General features: G+C 36.2%; 1 protein-coding gene across 5 annotated transcripts in view; it reads left to right on the top strand.

Moving 5' to 3' along the window:
- The window catches only part of LOC126854677 (neuronal acetylcholine receptor subunit alpha-7-like), a 210,262-nt gene that overhangs the window by 68,484 nt on the left and 116,340 nt on the right, over positions 1–25,438 (top strand). For all 5 annotated transcript variants that reach the window (XM_050602894.1, XM_050602049.1, XM_050605413.1 and 2 more), the window contains exon 5: positions 22,555–22,664. In XM_050602894.1, the coding sequence (XP_050458851.1) occupies positions 22,555–22,664 (110 nt within the window). The remainder of the gene's footprint in view (positions 1–22,554; positions 22,665–25,438) is intronic.

The following is a 25,438-nucleotide window of genomic DNA, read 5'->3' as shown; positions in this document are numbered from 1 at the left end:
GCGTTTGTTTGTGCTGATACATCAAGGCCTGCGAGTAACTTATCTCTTACGCGGTTAACGTACGGTGATTAATTATTTACTCTGTTTACCTTCAATGTTTGCGCGGTTGCGAGATAATCCGGCTGGACTTTTTCATCGCGAGCTTTTCACAAGTTCGTTCATGGTTCCTGAAAAAAAGGTCGGTACACATTCTGTCCGTAATTAATTTGGGATTTCATCCGGAAAGCGCAATGTCTCGTCGTCGCTGTAATTCTTATCTCGTTTATATATGAAGCAATATCGATCTTCTGAGTTTATAGCCACTTTATTGTCTTGAAGGAATCGATGTTTAATCGGTAAAGAGAAACCTCTCTCTTTCGTCTCTTACTTCCATGACGAATCTTTCATCTTTCTTCCACTACCTTTTCCTTTCTCCTTCTTTTATTCGTATACTTCGATTGTACCTTTTTTACTACGTTGTCCTTTTCGTTCGAATCGTTGTACCGTTCCAATAAAAAGTCACGGACAGCTGTAGAATCTTCTTAATAATATCGAGCAAAAGAAATGAAGGAGCCCGTAAAGAACCCTTCGTTGTTAATTCATTAGCGTGAAACTCTTGTATTGAATCCCGATTCTTTTAATTTAGAAGTACGTAGATATATCTTTAGATACGAAATAAATCATCGAGAGATATTAATTCTAGTCAGAATCTTAATCATCTTTGAATGCGGCCATACATGAGATATTTATTGTTTAGTAGAAAATAGTATGATATTCCAAATGATATTATTGGTGAAGCTTAAAATAAAATATTATCAATCTCGTCTCGTCAGTTAAAATAGAGCCATTATTTACCGCATAAACTATCTTTAAGATACAAAAATTTAACAAAAATTTCAAAATTTGTTGAGCTAAATAGAATTTTAAAATAGTGAAGACGATTCCATATTTATTATGACGACATATTTTATGTATTGAATGATTATATAGTCATTTGTAATTATTCTGATAATGATTATGAATAAGCATCTCTTATATTTAGAAAAATGAGTAAAATATAAGCGCATTTACTATAATTTTCAAACCGTGCAACTACACATTCACAATTTCGTAAAGAAACATAATGTTATAAAGTAGGACTCTTATAAAATTTATTATTTATCGGACCAACTCTTTCAGTTCGTTGAATATTTCATTGATAGATAGCCGATACGCAGCTGCGGTTTCCAGGATAGGTTAATAATATAATGCACTTTACTCGTGCGAATTCATATCAGAACACTATGTGGATCGTGGTAATATTAATCGACGCTCCAAGTCCACGTGACGAGCGAACTTGTCGACCATGATAGAGAAGATATCTTTTAACATAATGTTCGCTTTAAATAAGATTCTTATATCGGTTTATTAATTTAACCATCTATTAATTTAATTCCGGATTTCATTAGCAAGTCATTTAATATTTTATTTCAAGAGTTATTCGTCGAGAATTAATTTTATCTCAAAATATAATGCTTATATTATTATACAACTATATATTATTTCCAGAAATAATGTTATTTTTTTTTTCTATAAAATTTTTGAACAAGTTAAAGTTGTTTATTTAACAAAATTTTATTATTGACACATATCTATTTCACAATTTGTTATTCTAACATTAAATTACATGTCTTTATAAATAAATCTGCTTAAAATTAACTAGAAATAAATTTCATGTCGCTTATTTGTTTTTATCAATAATGTAAAGGGTTCATGAATTATTTCGATATATTGTTTAGTACATACATGCAGTTATGAAAAATGACAAGTGATAATAATTGCACGTGTGCAATCCTCGATTCGCCGGGAACGAGATCAGCAACGATATCAGTCGCTTTTGCGCGCGAACATACAGAGTTGACGAAGCGAACAGGAGAGGAAGGGAAGGAGGAGCAGCCACGTAACATCATCACATACGAACACGTCGCTCGTGTGTTGGCATGATGTACCAACGCTAAAATATACGGAGTCGAGAACGTTGTCGCGACATTCACGTTTCAACGCGAGGAGAAACGTCATCGTTACATCGTACCTCTCGTTGCGCTCGCATTTTAGATCAACCGTTTCGCTGCGAGCGACTAGAAACAGTTAATTCCGTCTCCTTGTAGCAGAGGAAGAGCGGGGAATCAATTTTCGTTATCACTATCAATAATCATTTTATATGCTGATGTATTAATAATACGAATAATAATTTATATCGATTACAGTGCGATGACAGAGTTACGGCAAGTCTCGATAATAACGGGCAAGGATAAGAGAAAATATATTTTGATGAAATAGATATTCTCTCTTTAATCGTAGCTCATATGTTCTCTCGATCGTTTAAATTCATTCAAAATGCGTTGCTCCTATCATACGTCTCTCTATCGTGATCTCGTAGTTGACCGATTCGAGTCCATTCCGAGATCCAATTTCGAAGTCGGTAAATCAACTGTCAGTAGGTCGGCATCAAAGTTTATCTTGATAAATGCCCTCGCGGAAACGACTCTGTCAGTGAAAAAAGGGAGAAAGAGAGAGAGAGAGAGAGAGAGAATCCTGAAAGTGACCCTCTCGGGAGAACCACGCGATAATTATCTTCTTTTCTATTCTGCTCTTTCAATCGTACCGCCCCATACCGCGGAAACATCCGACATTTTTCTTCCCGCGTTTATTCGATATTCAGCGTCGGGACTTAGCAATTTCGGTTCACTGCGCCCCTTGTTGCGCGCCCACACTTCACGTCAGATTGCGTAGGAGATATGCGAGGAACATTCTCGAAAAAGAAAGCAATCGGGTCCGCGATTTGTGCTTTTGAGTCTTCATACATATCTTATAAGATAAAAAAAGAAAAATGGATAAATGATACGGGATAATATTCTCTTCGTGCTGAAGGTGTTCGGCTTCTATCGTCGCGAGAGAATGTAAAGAAAGCAGAGGAAAATTAATGGAATATCCGGAAAGTATTAACGCACGGCGTAGTAATTTTAGCTTTTTAATCTTGGAATAGAGACGCGACGTCGATCTCGTTATATGCCGATTCTCCGAGCGAAAGACGTGAAAAAGCTTGGTAAAAGTCCCGGATCCATTTATCATGGAAAATCAGACTACGTCTTGACGTTCCTCTACAGCTTGACAGATATATATATATATATATTTTTTGTACATATACTGCGGGATGAAAGCCACAATAAGAGAGACGATTCTTTAAGCACGATAAAAGAGGGAAAGATTTACCGCTATGTTTTATAACTTCTTAATATAGTCGGCCTTTGTCTTGATAAATCTATCTCGATTTACAAGTCATAAAGGAGATTTGCAGTGGACCGATCAAACACGGATTTAAAAAAAATGGCGTTAAAGCGCAGCAAATGAAATTAAAATAAGAATCATACCGATAAATCCTACAAAGTCATTCTTTGCAAATGTAAATATCAAACAATTTGAAATCTAGTAATGTATGCGCATCGCTCTCTTTTAAACTCTTTTTGAATGAATTTAATTATCTCTCTTTCGTCAATGTTATTACTTTAAAAAGGACATTTAAATATTAAATAGCTACTATCATTAAGAAACTGAATAATTATTAGCTTGAATAATTATGCTCAAATTGGTCAAAAAATCAGTGAATGAAAGATTGCTTGAGAAAGATTCAAATAGAAAATCCAGAACCCATCATATGGGCAGATACGATATTCATTTACGCAACGCATATTTGCGGGAATAGATATTGTCGTTATATAGTCACACATTCAAACACTCGTCGCCTATTGTGATGAAATAATTTGCGCGCGTTTAATGATTTTCGCCGTATTTGGATCGCCGAGTGTCACGGCGATGATACATTAATCCCTCTAACGATATCTTTGGCCAATTTCCACCTAACCGGCAATAAATTTTAATGTCATGTTAACGGCGTCGTCCTGTTGCCGCATTATCAAGTAAGTGCCTGCCGTGGGTGTGGCGAAATTGCACTGTTATGGTTTACCATTAAGCTCGCGTCGCCTACGCAATGTTACGCGTAATCGCAAATAATTAATCTCACCGTTACAGACGATAGGTCAGTATTTTATCTAGCATTTGCTCGCCTCGATATTTTTTTTTCCATTAAACTTGCAATCTGATAAAAAACGTGTATGTACGAGTTTTCTCTCTTGTCAATTGCAGCGTTTCTCTCAGTAAAATTTGTCAGAAATTAATCTGACACTGTGAGATAACATACAGATGTAGAATTTCTTCTTGTTTTTTTCTTTCGGCTAGAGTTTATATTAATATATTAATATAGAAAATATATTAATACATTAATATAGAAATCGTATGTGTAAACAGAGTCATTTTATTCAGTTTTTATAATATATGTAATTACTTGATGTAAAAAAGTTAGCTGCGAAACCAGTAACGATAAAATCTTTTCAGTATCCTTTCGACTTTAATTCGCTAGAAGAAGAAAAAAAGAGAAAAATTGTTTTATTCACTTTTTCTACCGATAAAACGTACCGCGAGAAAACTGTTAAGTCATAACTGTGCGTCAATTTATACCCTCACGGAACACTCGCGAAGTTTCTCACGTCCTCGGCGACGCAACGAAGTGTCGTTACGTGATGGCGACTCGCCAAAATAAAAGCGTCGCGATATCAAACGTTTTTACGACGCGCTCTCGCTTTTATAAGTATACACCCACGCCCGACGGTTTCATTTTCTCGTCGAAATACCGCATCGCGTGAAATATGAATGATTGTTGATCCATCTGACTCTAAAACATCAAAGTCTCATACGTGATGCCCTTTTGATCAAAATTTTACAGTTTGTATAATTCAGTCGAATAAAAGAGTTTCAAATTACTTGTATGAAATAATTCAAAAGGTCTTCGTTTCCACCCTCATATTTCGCGGTGATGTGATATATCGCAGCATCAAATATGCGAGTCCGGAATAGAACTCGAAATCAGATGCGAGATAGGTAACATGACCTGGATAAGTACTTGAATTTATTTTCAAAATTATGCGGCGAGAAAAGCTGCGTCGTGAACGATAGATTGGTCACGATTGTATTGCCGGCTGAAACGCAGCAACAGGTTTTAACAGAAATTCTTATTCTCATGGTTGTCGTAAATTTCCGCTCCCGACACCGTACAATTACAATGTTTCGTCTATGCTATATCAATTGTATCCGATTGCCTCGCCTCGGGGCGATATTCGACAGGGATCGAAACACGGGACGAGTCTTTCTTCGACGAGTAAACTCATTCCGTAAACGATTAGGTCGGAAGTTGGTTTGATGGACTTTTGATTGGCTGGCACTCCGTAAATTCCGGCGGGCCCGGCAATTAACGGAGGAAAGTCGAGAAAGATTAAACGACATCGTAATCTTTGTTAAGGCAGGTCGAGTTTCATTCCTGGGACGTGCTCGTACATTCCGAGACAACAGAGTAATCTTCTGTTTGAGCAGCGCGCGCGACGATGGAAAACAGTGATAAGGCTTTCTCAATTAGTTGTAGTATTTTCAACTTAAATATATATATGTAATGAAAGGTTATCCACATACGTACACATAACACATAAGTACCTACAGATATCCCGCGATAATTACATTTCGCCATAAAAAAGAGGAAAAAAAAATAAGAAAAGAGGAAAGAGAAATATATAAGAAGAATAAAAAAATTGAAAAAAAAAGAGGAATATTAAGAAAAAAACGGTGAAATTGAGAAAATTTTAGCTATTCGCAATAATACATGAAATACAGCAGATTGGAAAACACACTCGATGTACACAAGGAAATATAAAATCCGGGAACGTTCATACATATTCATACATAGCAAGTAGAGCTATATACAAATTCAACAGATATGCAAATCTGTTACTTCGAAAACATGGGAGTTTAAGTAACATAGCGAATATTTATCAGTTTACTCCAGTTTCCTGAGACTTTCGCTAGACCAGTTTTCTTAATTTGGACGGTAAGCAGGAAAAAAATTCACTCGCGATGTATTTTCATTTAGAATTTCTCCTCATTGTCCGCAATGCGTTTTCGACGTGGTTTCTCGCGCCATTTTTCTCCACAGCCGATAATTGTTTTTGAAAATTTTATTCCCTTTACGTTCGACTTATAACACATAATTCTCCTTATACCCTTACATCTCATTGCACAAGAAAGCGTAATTAAGCATGATTGTTTATAAAGTGTGGCATGTTTTTGAAAAACATTTAATTAACGAAATATAAAAATCGCGTTTTCTTTCTCTCCCTCTCTCTCTCTCTCTCTCTCTCTCTCTCTCTCTCTCTCTCTCACTCCCTCATCCATCGGACAGCGTCTGTTTTTCCAATGTAAAAATGACACATGCGCTGGCAAGTTTTTTACATTGGAACAAATATTTGCATGCTTCCTAGATTTATCATGGCGCGGTCGAAAGTTTTTATATCACGATATACGTACTACGATCAGCGTGATGCGTTCAACTGGAGATGTAACATTGTGTGCGGCGCGCATGCAACAACAAGCAGGTCATATAGTAGAAAGGGTGCGTTTTATATTCCCCGGGGATATATGAATAATAAAATATTTGCGAATGAGCAAACTGAAAATTTTTAGGGCGTTTCCGTCGCTACGGCGACGCGCCATATGCGAATGAACAGCATGATGAACAGTTAAGCTGTTTGCCAAATGTTTCCCGTAAAATTTAACGAGAACTATTTGTGAAATAAATAAACGACTATAATAAGCGAACATATCGAATAATCGCGATAGAGCACGCGATTGTCAATAAAATCGTTCTTTTTTTTTTAGCAACTGATGTTATTTCTCGGTTGATCAGTGTTTTGATGAAAGCAATTCCAAACGCAAAGGATTATATCACTACGTCAGTCATTTATTTTCATCTACCACAGAGATATTTGTGTAAAACATCATCGAGCACTCGATGAAGAATTAAATAATAATGATAATAATTTAATGAAGTAAGAATAATCTGCAAAATATCTACAAAATTATTGCTGCGAGATTTGATCTCGCGTTAAACTGGACGCTACACTAAATTTTGCGTACTGATATTAGAAAGAACCATGTATATATTAGCCAAGACAAGCCCGATAAAGAGCGAAAAGCCGATTGGCGAGAACATGTTTATGTCGGCACAAGCCTATTTATCCGAGTATCGGTTAACGATCGACGACGTTGTTCAGCATCCCCGGAGGACACCGATAATACACGGCCGAGCAGGAAGGACGCGTTTATCACTCGCTTAGTAAGAGATAACTCCGTTTGATTCTTTGTAACATCCGCTAACGTCAGTGAATTACGTTTATAGCTCGGCAAAGACACATTAAACGTGCATCTTCGAAGAAGATAGGCCATGTGTCTATGCGTCTCACATGGTATAATCTCACACATTTTTCGTAGTTGATTATAAGAAGCGTTCCTCTGATCAATTTAACATAAATCTTTGCGCAAGAAAAAACTAATTATGTTTTTCAACATTCAATTTTAACGAGATGAAGATATATTTGACAAAATATATGTAAGATATATCTAAACAATCTCTTTCTCTTCCTTTTCTCTCTCTCTCTCTCTCTCTCTCTCTCTCTCTCTCTCTCTCTCTGCCCCCCTTCTCTCTCTCTCTCTCTCTTTTAATAATCTACGCAATTTTGTCTGAATTATATAAAAATATATTTTTAATACATTCTATCACGTAATATTTTTAAAAATTATTTAATTACTATCATAAATCTCAAATATATCTCTATACTTGCAAATTATAACTAAAATTAATGCTTCAACTTTTTGTCAAATTTAATACATTTACATTTGATACATCTACTTTTTTATTTGACAGCATGCAACTTGAGATGTAGCATTGTATTTCCACTGATACGAATTCAAAGTCATTAATCGGTGATTGGATAAATAGTCGGTCATGAATATTCCCTTAAGAAAGGGGGAGGGGGGAGGGGAGAAAAGGGGATTTAACCTATTTTTTTTTTTGTAGAAGCTACAATAAATGATCCCGATGTACACGTGGGATTTCAAAGGACTAACGCGATAGGCTGATTTATGTGTTTCTAAACAATGTCCCGGAGGGTTCGACGAGAATTTCGACGGAAACGAAAACGTATGGCAATTCCGGTTAATCGAATCTATTGCCTGATATCGACTGCACGATTGGCGTCCGCCGCTGAAAAAAAAAATTGAGCGTTTAATCTCGTACTATTATATATGTTACGTATATCCTACATAAAAGCCATCACATGCAACAATAGCTTTTCATTTCGTTCATGCAATCTTATACATTCGAAAACAGTGCGAGGAATCGAGAAGCAGTAAAAAAACTTACGGCGTTATATTTCCCGATAAAATGTCTTTTCAACCACTTTATTATTTTTTTTTTTTTTTCAAACTGCTTCACGTTACTACAATTGAAAATATCGATATAGAGAAATGTAACAAAGCCATTCATTACAACGTGATATACCGTAATATGATAGACTCGCGCGTATTTCTGCAAAAGCAATTTTAATTTGCGAAACACACATAAACGTCATTCATCGCGATGAAATGCGAACTTAAGCTTGAGAATATTCAATGATGATGGTTTCGTCGGACGAAAAATGTTCCACGTAATCGCACTCTTGTTGCCGAGAAAATGCAATGTATGTATACGCACAATATTGTGGATGCTCGAAGCGACGTTTATTCGGGATCGCGTTCTTCCTATCTGTCTAATCTCTGCAAAGTGCATTCGCTTACTCGCATTAATTCTGCAACGCTCGACTTGACTCTATCAAGCCCAGCATCGAACGCCCTCGGCCGATCCTTGGAAACGTATACCTCGACATTTATACATGTAGAAACATATACACGTGCATCATCCATCATAATCTTCCCTTCGTCCACCCTTAGTCGGCATTAGCATAGATTCACCTGTGAGACATGATGCGTAGAGAATGATAGACGCCACTTGATCTCCCTAATTCGCGTTAATATCGAGGCATGAAAGATGGAAATTTGATGCTGATTATAGATTATTGATATCATTAGATATAAGTAAAATATACGATTATATTGATAATGAGATACATGATTGATTCATTGATTTTCCATTAAAATTCAATAGATATTTAAATCTTTCATGTGTAATTATGAGAAATTTGGAATAAAGTGATAGACGACGAGTTATTATACATTCTATGATGCAAATGCGCAATTTTGATGTGCATATACATAACGCGCGTGATTTTTTTAGAAATGCATTTTTGCCCCCTTTAAAGTAAGACGATTTGCTGAAAGCGTAAAGCTGTGCTGAGATAAGACGCTTAGAAACGGCCAACTGTGAGGTTAATGGAGACTTTTGCTGATAGGATATACTTGTGAGAATATTTTTCAGCTCTTTTCTTTGCTTTCGACATTAAACATCGCCCGAGGAAACATTATGTGATATGTTTTGCATTTATCATGCGTGCGTTCGGATCAAACAGCGCCAACATAAAAACATTGGATATATATATAGATGACTTTATACAGAATGTCTTACATCAATTATATGCTTCTTCTTCTAATTGCAAATTTTTTATCATATATTTTTTTCTTTTTGCGAAAATATTTTTAATATTTCTTTTTGTATCATGAATGATAGAAAACAAAAAGATTTTTATAAGCTAATTGTAAGTTGCGGTGCTTTTAGCTAACAAAATTAATGAGTTAGATAATATATCCTGTCTCTCAAGTGAATTTAAATAAATTTTATTTAAAAAAAAATTTTTAATTTTATGGCTTTAGAATATGAAGTAGCGATCATTGTAAACTAAGAAAAGATAGAGAAGAAAATACTTTATTAAAAATGTGTTGAGATAAAATCAATCCATAAAGTTGGTCATCAAATTAAAAGTTAAAAGAAAATGCGTATCAGCCTAAGATATTCTGCAGATATTATACGACTATGTAGCATCGAGTTTCGCAAAACTATCAGATACGAACTCGATGTAGACGTCTCTTGTATAATCTACGACAGAGAGACTTTTATCATCTTTATTTCTATGCGAGAAACTTTCGTCGTGTTCGCCTCGCGAATAATTCTGTCATTTTTCCACGTGGATAAATCTCATTTTATGATTGTCGCTATAGATTATCAGAGAGCGACATATATACTTCGACGATAGTGTGTGTCTCTTCTCTCGACAGAAGAAGATTCGAGATATCTCTAAAATTGTAACATTTTACTCCGAATTTGCCAACTTTGTCAGATAGATGCTTTCACGACTTGGCGATTTAACGCGACGGTATTAATTGAGAGCGAAAGGAGCGATTAAAATCAGACGAGTATTTTCTCGCTGCTATGAACAATCTCGCCGCCAATAATCTTTTAATGTAAAGAATTTTTAGTTTTACATATAAAGGCCTTCCAATATTTTACATTTTTTTAATGTTAATTTAAATTTAAATTAAAATTTGCACAATTGCATTTGAAGTCGCATAAAAGTATGGAAATAATGTTTCTTATGCTAGATTCAAATATAGACTTATTTGATTATATTTATATATAATTATTCATGTCTATATTTGTGTATATCCGTAAAAATTATTTATATTTACAACATTTATTAATTACGCATATATATTTTCCGTTTTGTGTGTATATAATTAAATTTTATTTTAAAATATACAACTCTACGTGAAATTTACTGCGATGAAATATGGCATTTCCAGGGAAACAGCTTTTGTGATCCATTTCATCGCGAAAGGTTAAAAGCAGCCGCATGTCATGTAAAAAATTGGAGCGCGTCACGTCTCGCACGCATGACTGCATTTATATGCAAGCGGTATGTTTGTCCTACGAACTGAAAGTTATTATCCATACTTTTGCGAACGTGACGGCACATCGTAAAAGAAACAGATCGCGAAAGGGTGATACAATTTATAAGAAAAACCGAAAACGGACATCCGGAAAATAAAAATAGTACGCGTAACAATGACATTTTTTTAACAAAGAACCTCGGGCCCGCTCGTGTAAAAATTCGGGAGCAGAGTTTGACAAGCGGAAGGGAACGCCGAGTTTGTGTCCGATGTTTCCAAGAAGTTCGACACGAAGCTGCCATGTACAGAGAACTCTCCTCCGTATCTCTCCAGACATGCCGCGCCGGTGGAAGCCCCACTTGCAGATTAGTGCCTCGTACATAAACGTGCTCTACGTATTATATTTCCCGAAAGTTTCTCCGCACTTAGCGATGGCTTCCCGAGATTGTAGTTGCACTTTGATGCATCCGTTAAAGCACGCGCGCGCAATTGCATCCCCCATGAAATCAAGAATACGATACAGGTTTGCAATTTCCGACCGTGTCATTTACTTTTATGACTCGTATTTATGTTCTCTTTTTGAATACCACCGATACGAGTCGCAGTTTAAACATTTGCACGCTACTTATTATAATTGTTTACGAGATAAATATATACAGCTTTGCGATCCTAGTTAAAAATTATATATTTGCGTTTCTAAATATAAATTAAAAATCACAAAATCATGTCAATGCCGAGCGAGATGATTATTAAAAGACAAATTCTGATAATTTTTTCCAGAAAGAACTTGTAATGCTCAATCAATTTTTTAAATTGTTCCTAAACTATTCGATTTGTTCGTAGAGAATGAATTGTCTGCAGGAGACAACTGCACTGCTCTGAATTTAATTAATTCGTCAATTAAATTCTGGCGGAAGCATCGTCACTACATGTCTTACTGTTGACGTAACGAAATAATGAGAAAATGTGGATGCAGCTACGAAAGTTTCTGCGTTTGCTCTCGGAGCAAAGCTCTAATTGATTATCGTAGATATTCTTAATTTTTAAAGATCTTATTTGTATTCATTTCTATCAATACATTACCATTTTCACTTTACGGCAGCTTGAAACATCACTCTGGGATGCCGATTAAATGATCGCGAATTCACATGACACACAGCTGGTCAAAATTAAACCGTTCGCTCTCCGAGATGCGATTTACGGTAGAATTAATTATTCGTACTGAATAAACGTACGGTGTCGTGAACGCCCCAAGACACGCGCTAATTAAGTAAAAATATTTGCGTAGCGAATAGCGCCGTCGCACTACCTCGAGCGTGGTTCAAATGCAACGGTAATCTTGATCAACCGGCTGGCTACGATGTATAACTCTATTGAGTCTATTGAATGTATTGCTCTATACGGCGAAAGTATTGCGCGCGAAACTTGTTCGGGAGACTTCAACTTAAAATCGCCAATTACCATGCGCCATTTTCATGCACGGAAATCCTTCGTTAGACGAGAGTTTGGGTCGCTCGAGAAAAGCTCGAATGCAAACTTTCTCCAATCCTTCCTCCTTTCTCTCTCTCTCTCTCTCTCTCTCTCCTCTTCTTACTCATTCGTCCTTTGTCAGTGCATTCGCAATTTCATCGGTATGCAAATAAGCAGCCGTATCGTTCGCAATAAACAATTGCGATATCACCGCCCGCCCGCTTGCAAGTTATTTAATATTATATTAGGAGAATTGGCTTTTCTCTCTCTCTCTCTCTCTCTCTCTCTCGCGACATGTTTCGATTGGCACGTGCACTGCATTTCACGCGAGCTCATTTTGTTTCTCCACTATCCATCATAATTGAATGAAGTTGAATATTTTCTCTGATTTTATTTGCTTGCTGAAGCGATAGTGGATAATTGCAAATGTTTCCAGTGTATCGATCAATGTCGCGGAGTATGAAAATTTGTACGTTCAAAGAATTTTAATTTACATCAATCGCGTATAATATTAATATGCGAGACGTACAATATTAAAACAACATTCACCTATATGTCGAGACATCGCGACATCTTAATATTTCATATCAGAGATCTCTCTTATTTCGATCTTAGATGTGAGATGGTCGCTCTCCATCATTTCTGATATCTCGCATCCAAAATTTCGTAGAAACGCCCTGCAGCTGTCCGGCACAGCATGCTGGATGTCTCGCAGATCCTGTTAACGTTTCGCAAGCAATTATCCTTAATTGCCGTGCGCATCCAAAATTTTGTTGAACTGGCACGGTGCTTTCCCGTACTACCCTGCAGGACCACTCAACCGGCAACGTCACAATTTCAGCAGTAATTCTCCCTAATTTGCGCTTACATCCAAAGTTCTGGTAAAGGATGCGCAAGCTCTCTTACCATAATTGCGACATTATTTTGGTTCGTTAGCGCGATAAATTAATGTATTTCATATATATGTATATCACCAGGTATTTTAATTAAAAATTTTTCTACGCACATCCATTCAATTTCATTCATAGTCGGAAGCAAAATTTTACGCTTCACGTGAAGCGAATTCGAACAATTGTGGCTAGAAAATTGTGGCGGTCCACGCCTCTCGGAACATTAGCTATTCTGTTATCCTTCAATTACAGTACATTTGAGTCACTGACCAGAAGCACCTCTCAAATTTGCACTGGATAATATACTCGGGGCGTGATAATTTGTAGAATCACACGGAATATAATGCCGTTAATAATTCATTCACGTTAATGCGCATTAGGCGCTAAAAGCACTCGAATAATTGGAAACTATCTTCATACATTAAACTTTGTATGATATTTTGCCGAGATTGCGTTTTCGATTTAAATAAAATATTAATTCAAGAATACAAAATTTTTTGTAACACACGCATATTATAAAGAGTAAAATTAAAAAAAAAATATATATATATATATAACTAAAAGCAGGCAGATTATTAGGAAAATAAATATTTTATTCATAATTATGTAGCCTTACAATTATTTGTAGCTCGTTTGTAGATTCGTATTCAAATTTTTGCAAGTAAAATGTTTCCTCCACTTTATCCTTGGCTGAAATGATGGGAGAAGATACAAAGGGGAACAGGCGCTAATAAGATCCTATCCACAATTTATCGTACACATGTGTGTTCACTGTATATATGCGCTGCAACCACAGTTAGTTATCATTAAGAGGATTTATGGTGTGAACGTCTGCTCGATGAACTAGGGGACGCCTGATAGTGAATTCTAAGGAAAATATGAATATTTTCTTAGAATCGTAGGATGTAGACTTTAGTTTTTTAGCAGTGTTACATACGTGTGAGAAAATCGTGCTGTAAATCGTCTCGCGCAAATCGAAATTTCCAATTATAGAAATATGAAATGGAAAGCGGTATAATTATTATTTTCAGCTGCGAACTATAATGTAATGCGATATCAAAACGAATACATTACGCAAATATCAGGTTACGCCGACCAATGGCGTGGCAGAATCACGTTGCATTACATATTTCGAATTGTCTGCTAATGCTGATTAATGACAAGCTTTATAAGGATTATAATTCCACAATATCGGTAAATGAATCGATAATTGTAAGCGAGAGATTAAATTTTGTTTTGTGCAACGTATAATCACAACTATTTTATTGCGCACAATGTCTATACGATCTTGATTTAGTTTTGCAATTTTATTCGGACCGCGGGATAAACAAAACATAACTTTCTGTCGTGTTTCGTATTATTAATCTGCACTGGGTGAAGATTAGATCGCGGAGTCTGATTAACGAGTGAATATCGATACGTGGTAATGTTCATCGGACTTACGAAGCGGGAATTAGCCTTTAGCTAATAACGTCGCGGCAAGTTTGGGATGGTAAGCTTGATTAATAATTGCGGGCGTTTGCTTGTGCACAGCCGTGGGCTGTATAAATTTCGTGCGCGACATATGCAAAAGTAGTACGATATACGATATACGGACAATCTTTTATGAAATTTAATTTCATTCTACTTCGTGCTCGGCGTACACGATCAAATCTCGTTGCAACGAATAGGGTTGCGCGACTCGAAGCGGTCTTGACGGCGGTTCCATCATCTTATCTCACGCGTTTATCAACGAAAAATTTCTCTCGCTGTCTCGAAATTCAAAAAAGCTTCAATCTCATCTCTCGTTAAGAATCTCAGCCCGTAAATTATTGCTCGTAAATTCTGAACAAAAGTAAAGAAGCACACTCACGTAAAAAAGAATAAGAGACAAGACATACCGGGATACCGACGCTTATACGGAAGGGAGACCAGCAAGATCTTTCTCGAGCGTACATTTCCTGCCCGGTGTATGAAATAGACGTTGGACGTGTACATTTGTACGCTTATATCCGGCTACTGCAATTCCTAGCTGATATGCGGACATAAAGCGAGGTCGGGATTTGAAAGTACAACTTATGTGTCTTTCCCGCGTTCCTTGTTTCCACCGAGAAACGAATAACGCATAACAATGCATGCAAGATGAAAAAAGTCTCCCGAGAATGAAAACGGTCACGATCGAGATGGAAGGACAAAGTGTAGAAAATTCAAATCTTGTGCGTGTATCGGGAATGATTTGAATTTGCCAAATTCGAGCACGCACGATCCTTTGATGCTCGTAGAGTACGGAGTGCACATTTGCTTAATCTGCGACCGTAAACAAACAAACGCGTTCCGTCAATCGGGCAACAAATTGTCAAGCGTGTCAACATGACTAATTGCAAGCAGCATACTAATTATTTGTCCGTTCATTTCTAAGCGCGCGCCATTGTGGCGGCTCGTCCCAGGGAAAATCCACCAACAATGATACCTCTAAATAATATTTCGTTAAATATTAATTGACGCCTATAAACCTATTAAAGCCTATAAACAAAGTCGCGTGCGTTGGCGCGCGATTATCTACCTGTAGAATGTCGCCGTTACGCGTATATTCCCTCACCTATTCCCCGACGTATTTCCCGAAAATTAAATTAATCGTCGCATGTCGCGGGTCTCACATATGTAGACACGTACGTGCGCACGCATTCGTGCATCCGACGACTCGGTCTCGTTAAAATCAGGCTTGGTGGAAACCAGGTGTGCTTGAACAATGTCCGTTGCGCTTAACGAGATTTGCGGCTTATACTTAAAGCTTATACTTTGAAAAGCATTACTCCTCATCCGAAAACTCACCGTGTAAGGTGTAAGCCAACTGTATTTTCGGTATTCAATTACTCGCAGTTCTCTCGCAGGGCTAATGGCATAAGGTGGCTTGAAGGTTTCGCAAACAAGTGCTCGGAGCATGTAAAATTGTAAGAGAAATAATTCACGAGAATAAAATACGAAGAATGGCTGATATTTTTCTTACTGCTTTTTCTAAAATCCATGTCAACTATTCACCATGATGTTATTCTACTAAAATGGATCACTAAAATTTCCTGAAACTGTTGTACATTTTTAACTCGTCGTATTTTAAATTAATAGATTAGATAAATAAATGAAGGGTTTGTTTTCTCTCTCTCTCTCTCTCTCTCTCTCTCTCTCTCTCTCTCTCTCTCTCTTGGAAAAAAACAATTTACCAGAAATAAAGTCGCGTACACTTGTTATTCCCAGCGTGTAGAACGCCGAATCTTTTTCCCGTTGAAAAATACGGGTGGTTATGTAAAATATGAGGGTTATATACCTATATGTATAAAATATAAATCCTCTACGGAAGATCATAGTGTTACCGCACGAGTTACCATACATTTCGCGAAATTAACAATTTAGACTAGTATATATACGATCTCGAGTGTCGTCGTAACCTATCTAAAGTCAACCTATGCAAGTTAACTAGGCAATCTCCTTCGCCGCATAATCCAATAACTCTAATTAACCTAACCAGATCAATAATTTCTCCTGTGCTATTCCTCGCTACGTGGTGATATAACTAACTGGTGAAATTTCTAGCCGTATAATGTGCCTTGATTATCCGACAAAAACGAACGCTGATAACTTTATGATTACGATGAGGTTTCTTGCAATGTCAAAATATAAAACACATGTGTTCAAAGTTAGGAAGAACATTCGATATGTGACAAGTATTTATCTGACAGTCAAATTTTCATAATTTTTTAACCATCTTTTTTTGCTGATAAAATTCTTTAATTTCGCAATATTATTTTTCCTTGAATATTATTTTTTAATTTTTTTTAGACGTTTATCATTTTACATCGCGCTCTGTGAACGATGTCATATTTCATCTCCGTGCAACTATATCGTATTCATCATAACATAAATCTATATGTGACACTCCGAAACAGATGGAAATCATTTTTATTCTACATCTAACGTATCACTAGAAACTTCAAAAAATGGTTGAAAAATATAATAAATAAAATAGCGTATACAATGTATATATATATTACGTAAAGTGAATCAGTAAGGATTCAATTTAATAAGACTCGATATCGTAATTAAATAGGCAAATATTTACAGAGTAAATGAAGCGGATTAATAAGTGCGACATATCTGGAGAAAATAAGATTAGAAAAGCGTATGTTGAAATAACAGAATAATGGATAAATATACATTATATGAAAGGGGGAAAATGTCGCTCGCGCAAAACCGTCAATTACGTCATTGCTAATTCACTCTGCAAAGAGTGGGGGGCGCAGTTAAGCGCAAGGGCGCTCTTATGAAACGACTCGCTGTAATTAATTGGCGTAATTTGATCGGGCGATTGTACGAATCACGGCATCAAACTTGGAATATATACGTTCGTGACCACCGTAATTTAGTATCTCGACTCGCGGACGAATCCAATCCACGGAATCGCTGCTCTGGTCAGCGCGGTGTCACGAGGAGCGTGCGGGAGTCTGGGTGAGGACTGCGGTTTCGGAAGATCGTCGTATATAGCGGCCCCCGACCTTAACCCGAAGCACGCGTTGCATTAATGCGCGCGCGGGGGGGCGGCAGAATGCATACGCCTACCCATTGTGGCCATCCGAAGATTGATAGCACGTATGCATAGTTAGCCGCACATACTATTCTGGCCCCACGAGGGAAGAACGCGTCCGTAAATTATGGTTTCTTAACGTGCTGCTTAATGATTTTAGCACGATATAGCGAATATCATGCTTAGTTTCTTCTTTTAACGGCGAAATAGAATAAGGCAGTTTTTTTCGTTCCGTTTAAATATAAAATTTCTTTTGTCATTGATTCTGCATTTATAATTTATAATTTATTACGAGATAAAGAAGAATCGCGTGCACACATAGATTGACTTTCGTTTCATGTCAATACATCTTTGTGCGAAAGCATGTGAACCACATACCATTTGTTTATTATGACAATACTTGTGTATTATACATATAACAGAAAAATATAAGAAATTGTTTCAGTGTAACATCGTTGCCGCTCAATAAATAGCTAAAAGTTTGATTCCATAAAAGTTTCCCTTGTAAGAGAAAAATATACTGGCTTTCTAAAAGTTTGCTCTTTGCTAGAAAAATCTGTCAACAGGCCGGTACGTATTTCAATCACCGCTAAGCTTATACAAAGTTTTTAACAAAATTATCTCTCTTCTGTTATCATCATTTTATTTTTCATATTTATTTTATATAAATATTAGTTTACATCTTTGAACGATTCAATATTTTATCTAAAGTTTACTCATGTAGTACGCAAAAAGAACTTTTTATTTCTCGATATTGGATCCTAATTCGCTCGCGTTGTTATTATGGATTCTAATTTATAATTATACGGTATAAAAATGTCTTATTCGTCGCATCGTAGCCGATACGAATCCCATATCGGCATTTATTACGTTGAGATATTTACTTAATCCAAACTTTAATAGCAGTTTACTTTCGATAAGGTTCCAAAGTTTTGTCATGGAAAAGTAGCTTACAGCATTATCGTATTTTTCTTTTTAATCGTCAGAGTTTTGGGCGTTCCCCCGCGAATCATTTCACTGGCATTTCAGGCTTCGTTGAGACAAGAAATATAGACTTGCTTGCTGAGAAAAGCAAAAATTATCTAATTAATCAAACTATATTTCTCTCTTCTTATACTTGATTCTTTATTTGCGTGCAAAAAAAAAATACTTAAAAAATTTATTCATATTTTTAGACATATAACTTTTCCGGATACACATAACTTATACAATTTTTATTAACAACCTATGTTAGTAACACAATCGTGGCCAATGACCCCATTTTTTTTCTTCTGCATCGCTCTCATCGGTCACTTTGACGTGGAAAGGGTTCGCTTATAGCATTAAGGTAGTAGCTTAACGCCCCGGATGACGGAAAACGCGAGAGTTATGGCTCGTTAAGTATTACGATACACGGTATATAAGGAGTACAAGAACGCGAAGTTAAGTAATAACGTACCAAGTATTCGTTGTAAAACTAGCTTCGTGAAACAATGCGACGCGCATTTTTCCTCTAGAGATTTTCCGACCAACTTGGAAACTATGTTACCACGTCCTACATAATGCTATTACGGCAAGAGTTTGTGTCTTAGCATGATATTAAATAAGTAAATGTAAGTAAATTGAGTGGAGTCGCTATAACGTTTAGAGAATCAACATAGTGCCCGTATGTTAAAAAAAAAAAGAGATATTTGAAATTAATTCACTGTAAGTTAATATCGTTCCAAAGTTGACATTTACATCGCAAAATTAATTACAAAAAGTAAATTACATTTTGATTGATCATACAATAATATTATTCCTTATTATTAATAATTATATAGTATTAATAGCGATAAATATTAACCATTCCATAGACGTGATAGACGTGTGTACTTAGAATTAATTTTTTACATGTCTCTGTATCAAGTACATTTCATACTTAATTTGCAATTTTATTTTTTATATGATCGTCGTAATATCAAAAGTATGATTTTTATTTTATAAATTCAAGAGAAATATATTTTTTCCTTCAGTATATTTTATCATTAAATTTATTAAATTATGATTCTACGTCGGGATATACGATTCTTTTACGTATTAGTTTACGTAATCTTATGAAATAATCTTTTGAGAGGATTTAAGAATACAAAGAATCTTTCTCTGTCTCTCTTTATTTCTCATTTTTTGCTCGCTCAGATATTTATTGATTCGATAATATTAGGTACGTTTTTTTATTCTTTTATTATTAAAAATGATTGTTCTGTTTGACAGTAACAGTATAGATTTCTTTATAAATGTCGAAATATTGAATAAAATATTTTTTACTTTATCTTACAATATTTTTTTTAAGACTATAAACAATAAAATATGTGGCCCGAAAACTCGCGGTACGCGAATAACTTTTTCAGAAAGTTACGACACGGGGAGACAGAAATCAGCGGACATTTTCGACGATATTGGCGTAATTCAACGCGACGAGTATAATAAAATAGACGGTCGTTCAACGCGAGATGAAATTTTATTTTTCGGGAAATGTCGTCGTTCTTTTCGTTGAGTGTAGCCTTCATTACGTCGCGCTTCCGTGAGTTGTGAGATACACGCCGTAAAAAAAAGAAAAACGACGGCTATCGCGGGTGAAACGGAACTCTCGAAAATCTCGGCGCACCGGCGAGAAGAAGGGGAATGAGACGTTGTCGTGCCCGGCGAGAGTCGACGGATACTTTCATCGCACCGGGCGCGCTGAATTTCTCGTTTGTGCAATTCAGCCGCGTAATCTAATGAGCAAACGCCGCGGACTTGCTGCGCGCGCGCAGTACCGGAAATTGAAGTATACATTATAAAACGTGCTGCCGCGGTGGCTTCCTATTCGAAAAACCAGGTCGCGCATGCCGCGCGCGGCCTTATCCCCGCGAATTCGCGAACTTCGCACCCGAGCGTAAGTTGAAGTTTTCTGATTCGCGATCGGCTGTTCCATCTCGCCTGCCGCAGAGCGATGAATATTTAGCGACAGGTACGTGACTCTGTTGAAAATATCCAAGCGGGACTGAAGGGTCGAAGATTTTCGAAGAAGAAGTCCCGTACCCCCCCCCCGCCCTCCTTTCTCGTGCAAACGTGACTCGCACGCTATGTCGGTAGAATATGATTTATCGAGTTTGCGAGATATTTCCAGATATATCTCTCTGCGTTTTGACCGTACAATACATTTCTCCGATAATAATTTTTCGCATAAATCGCGCGCTTTGCAATAACGGCGTTGGATTAAAAACGCTCACAGTTATATCGTGTGACGCGCAAGATATAAATGAAATATAGAATTGTATTCTCGCATACGAGCAGCGATAATTTTAATTTTAATTTACTCGGCTCTCTGTATAATACGTTCGAATAGAGTACAGTAATATTAGCATTGTTATTTTCGTCCGCTTATCATTTCGCTGTATGCGCGATTTACACACCTTATTTACGTGAGCACACAACTTTATCTTTGCAATTACAACTCTCGCAAGATTCATGTCAATTATCAATTATCGTAGTTGTAAAATCTTCGAAAGACACTTAATCGTCGAAGTTAAACATGATTTTTCATTTCTCTATTGCTTGCTGCCGAGATGATAACATTGTCGTCACACACACACACACACACACACACACACACACACACACACACACACACACACACACACACACACACACACACACACACACACACACGAGACAGTTAGAAGTATTCCGTTTATTTATTCCAACTAATGCAATGATAAAGTTCGACTTCCCTTGACCGTTCCGGAATTTCGCTCTCTTTCACTCAACTTATATGAGTTAGTCAAACACTTTGTCGGCGTGTAGAATTATGCGGATAATTAATCTTTCATATAGCAAGGATTAATTAACTCGTGCAAATTTATCCGCGGCTAAAGGAAGGTTTCGGAAATCCTTCGACTCGTATTACCGTGGATATCTGAGAATGTACGATATGTAATTTGGAATTACGTAATAATGTTGCGGCTTGGAAATCTGTCGAAATTTTGTACAACATATACATTAAATACAGAAACAAATCATAAAAAATTTTAATGTAGATGATAATATATTTTGTATAAAAAGCAATCAAAAATAACATATAACAAAAAATAACACATACGCCTATTTAATTTATCGGATATTGCACATTACATTGATTAAATTAAACAAGTTTTTGACCGCAGAGAGAATGGCCTCTTGCATCACATTATATAAAATTTTATCACAAATTATTTTTATTCGCTATATAAGATGTGGTTTTACTATTTATGTGCGCGCTGTAGTTCGAACGCGGCGATAATATAAACGTCAAAGCGAACGTTAAGCACGCGCATATATCGATTTTATAATTATATTACTTGAACAGAGGAACGAAAATTGAAAATTACGCGAGCATTTATTTTGCATAATGGGCATTGGTCGGAGGAACGCTCATCGCATTTATTAAATGAGGAAATTGTACTTATAATTAAATCTGAATTAATAGTGCCTGAGATTAGCCTCAGATTTTTATATTATTTTACGTATTATTATTAAGTTTTATATTTCTTGTTAGATATCTATATAAATACTTATGTGTATAAAACATATATAAATACGTATGTATATAAAACGATCATTAACGAACGATGATCATCTATTTTTACAGGCGCGCTATAATAGTTTGTTTTCAAAACTTTGATCTCATAATTAGAACAATGATCTTTTTAGTACGAATATTAAATTTTTACTAAAATTTTTAGATGGATCGTTTTGCCAGAAATCTTATTCTCATAAAGCTGTAAAAAAATATTCAACTTCTGAAATATGACGTTTTATCTAAAGTAGATTCAAAATATTAATTTCAATTTTTCTAATTTTTTTATTTTTACGTGTGCGCAGGAGTGGACAGACTACAATCTTCAGTGGAACGAGACCGAGTACGGCGGAGTGAAAGATCTTCGAATTACGCCAAACAAGCTTTGGAAACCGGATATCCTCATGTACAACAGGTAATCTGGCCTCGTTACAACTGCATAGCGATTCTCATTTTGTATTGACAAGTCAGTAGTCTCGACTAATAATATTTGTTAGGAGTATTTCAGTTTTGCGCGCGCGAGAGGAGAGGCGTCAGTCTCGTAATAGAATTTTTAATTAACGCGGTCGGATAAAAGGACGCGTTTGTAATCATCGTGTTAATAAAGTATCCCTAATAAAAAGACGTCCGTAAAATACGCGCGTAAAATGATCTTCCAAGGTGACGTGTTGAAATTCCGTTGCTTAAAATAATTCAGTGCAATTATACGACTTCGACTTGCGTGAAGATTTAAATTCGATAAATTTAGAATAATTTTTAATTGATAATAATAATTAAAAAGTCTAAAGCTTTTCGCGTCAAATTTCCGAAAATATGATGATAATCGAAACTATTAAGATGCAAATGAAAATATTCGAGGAAATCGCGTTATGTCGGAATTCTCACTCGTTGACGCAATAATCCGTCATGATTTATTACAACTACAATTGCCATGCGTCGAAATGAAGATAGGTCACGGGACCTCCGGTATCTCGATCGCGATTCCAGGCTGTCAATATTTCAAGCGTGACTGTTTACTATTTTCGCGGAAACGTCGGAATGCTCTACATCCGTGTAAACAAATTTACATACATCGACTTGTAAATAGCGTAAAGTCGCGAAAACGCGATCGAGAAACGTGATCGTAAAGAAAAAACAAAAAACGTGCAGCTTTATTGTCGTAAAAATAGAAAACGCGCGAATTATTTGTGCCCCGAACGCGCATCATCGCGTTAAGTTCTTCTGCCACTTAACGACTACTACTTATTCGAAGGCACAACCCCCGCCTCCTGTGAGAGAAAAAGAAAGAGAATTAAGATTTTTAAGAATGTTTTTTTCAGAAAAGCTGCGACGGCTAAGAAATAGCGCCACTGCAGCAAAAGTTTTTTCATTAACTTTAAGTTCGCTCCCTCCGGAGAGAGAGACTCCGTTCGGAGCGTAAATTATTTTCGATGTACACCTCGTACTCTTCTCACGTGCCGTTACGGTATTACGAATGTAGTATAAAAAAAAAAAAAGAAAAGAAAAGAATCGAAGGGTACGTAACTTTTATTCTAGTGTTGCTTCGCATCTCTTATTTAAAAGTATTATATATATTATATATACATATATATATTTTTTTTTATTGAAATCCCTAAAGTGCATGCGTTTACTTGAATATCCTAGTAAGAGCCGAGTATATATTATATATTTATATACTTATACTCTATGTATATCTTTACATTTTTCATTTGTAAATATTGTATCCACGTAATTATTGATCCCGATCGTAGAAATCTCTCTTATCAGATCGGATCGGCTCGTTTCTCGCTTTCGTATCGACTACGCACTCGGCGTATTATGATATGCGTCGTCTGGCGAATGACGAGGCACGAAATCGTGAAGCGGGTCGACCCGAATTCTTTCGAACGCAATTATTATTACGCAGATTTTAATTAAAAAGGCTAGAGTAACGATTGCATAAGTGCCGATCATTTTCATTTTTCGAAAAACTCTGAAGTTGGCCACGTCGTGGAGAGCAGAAAAAAAAATACGTTCTTAAACAATCGCGATTTTACTTGAAAACCACGCGATTTGAAAAAAACAGAATCGGCAAAAATTGAATCATTTCTTTTTTTTTCCTTTTTCGAAATGATCGACGCCGTGGCCGGCTCGCATTCTCAGCCATTCTCTCTATCATAGCCTCTAGAATAATTAGTCTTAGATATTTATAGGCTGCAGAGCTACATATAAAACAATCGTTGGGTCGCCATACGTGAGTGCGTTTACGCAATTCACGTTCGGTGATCCACAAAATGAATACGCCCGCCGCTCGCTGTCAGCCGATTCGCGCGAGAATGAAATAAATCGCGTGATCGAATTGCTTCATCGTATCCGTTTTCGTTCCCCGCAACGCGATCGATGCATAAGTCATATGTTTCCTGATCGCTTGACGCAGAGCGGTCAGACGGAACGGAATGCGATCTATTGCGAACAGTAGAGAGGAGTTTTTAAAATTGACGAAAAACATGTGTTATCGAATTTTTCATCTTTTTTATCCTTAACGCGTTCGTACAGCACATATATAATCAGGAATTGAATATTGAGTAAATAATTCTTTCGGGATTAAAAATAAAATATATGAATAAGCTCCGACAGTTTAATTATAAAAGCGATGAATGAAATAATAACATTTTGATTTGGAAATTGAGAACAGAAGATTCTCCCTCTTTCGTAGAGATTCCAATTATTTTCGATCGCTTCATGGATTATTCGTCCGCTCCGGGCGTAAATTAGATAATCGTCAGCAACTGTCGGCGAACGATCGAGCTGGATGACAATTAAATGTGATTAGGATTATGATCCATTTTCGAAATTAAATTTTGAGACAGCCAGAAATTTTGACACAGCTCGTAGCAAAACATTTTTCTACATGCACAATTTTAGATTAGAATTGTGTAATCAGGAATTATGTTTGATCTGGTGTATAATAATTTCTTTTCATCTGTACATTATAATAATTAAATATGGAGGTTGAATATGTTTATGATATAATATTTTAGAAATTGTCAAAATCGTTCCCAAATAGGAGTTGAAAAATGGAAGGTATTTAATGACAGAATGACTTCTTTGAAAACATTCAAATAGACAATAAAATTGCATCGCAAATTAAATAAATAAATGAATAATAGTAAAGAGAGAGAGTATAAAGCTATTGTAGAATTGTATATA

This window comes from Cataglyphis hispanica, chromosome 1 (assembly GCF_021464435.1).
Source record: "Cataglyphis hispanica isolate Lineage 1 chromosome 1, ULB_Chis1_1.0, whole genome shotgun sequence".
Classification (NCBI taxonomy): Eukaryota; Metazoa; Arthropoda; class Insecta; order Hymenoptera; family Formicidae; genus Cataglyphis; species Cataglyphis hispanica.
The sequence above is the reverse complement of the archived record's forward strand: the minus strand, read 5'-3'. Positions and strand labels throughout refer to the sequence as shown.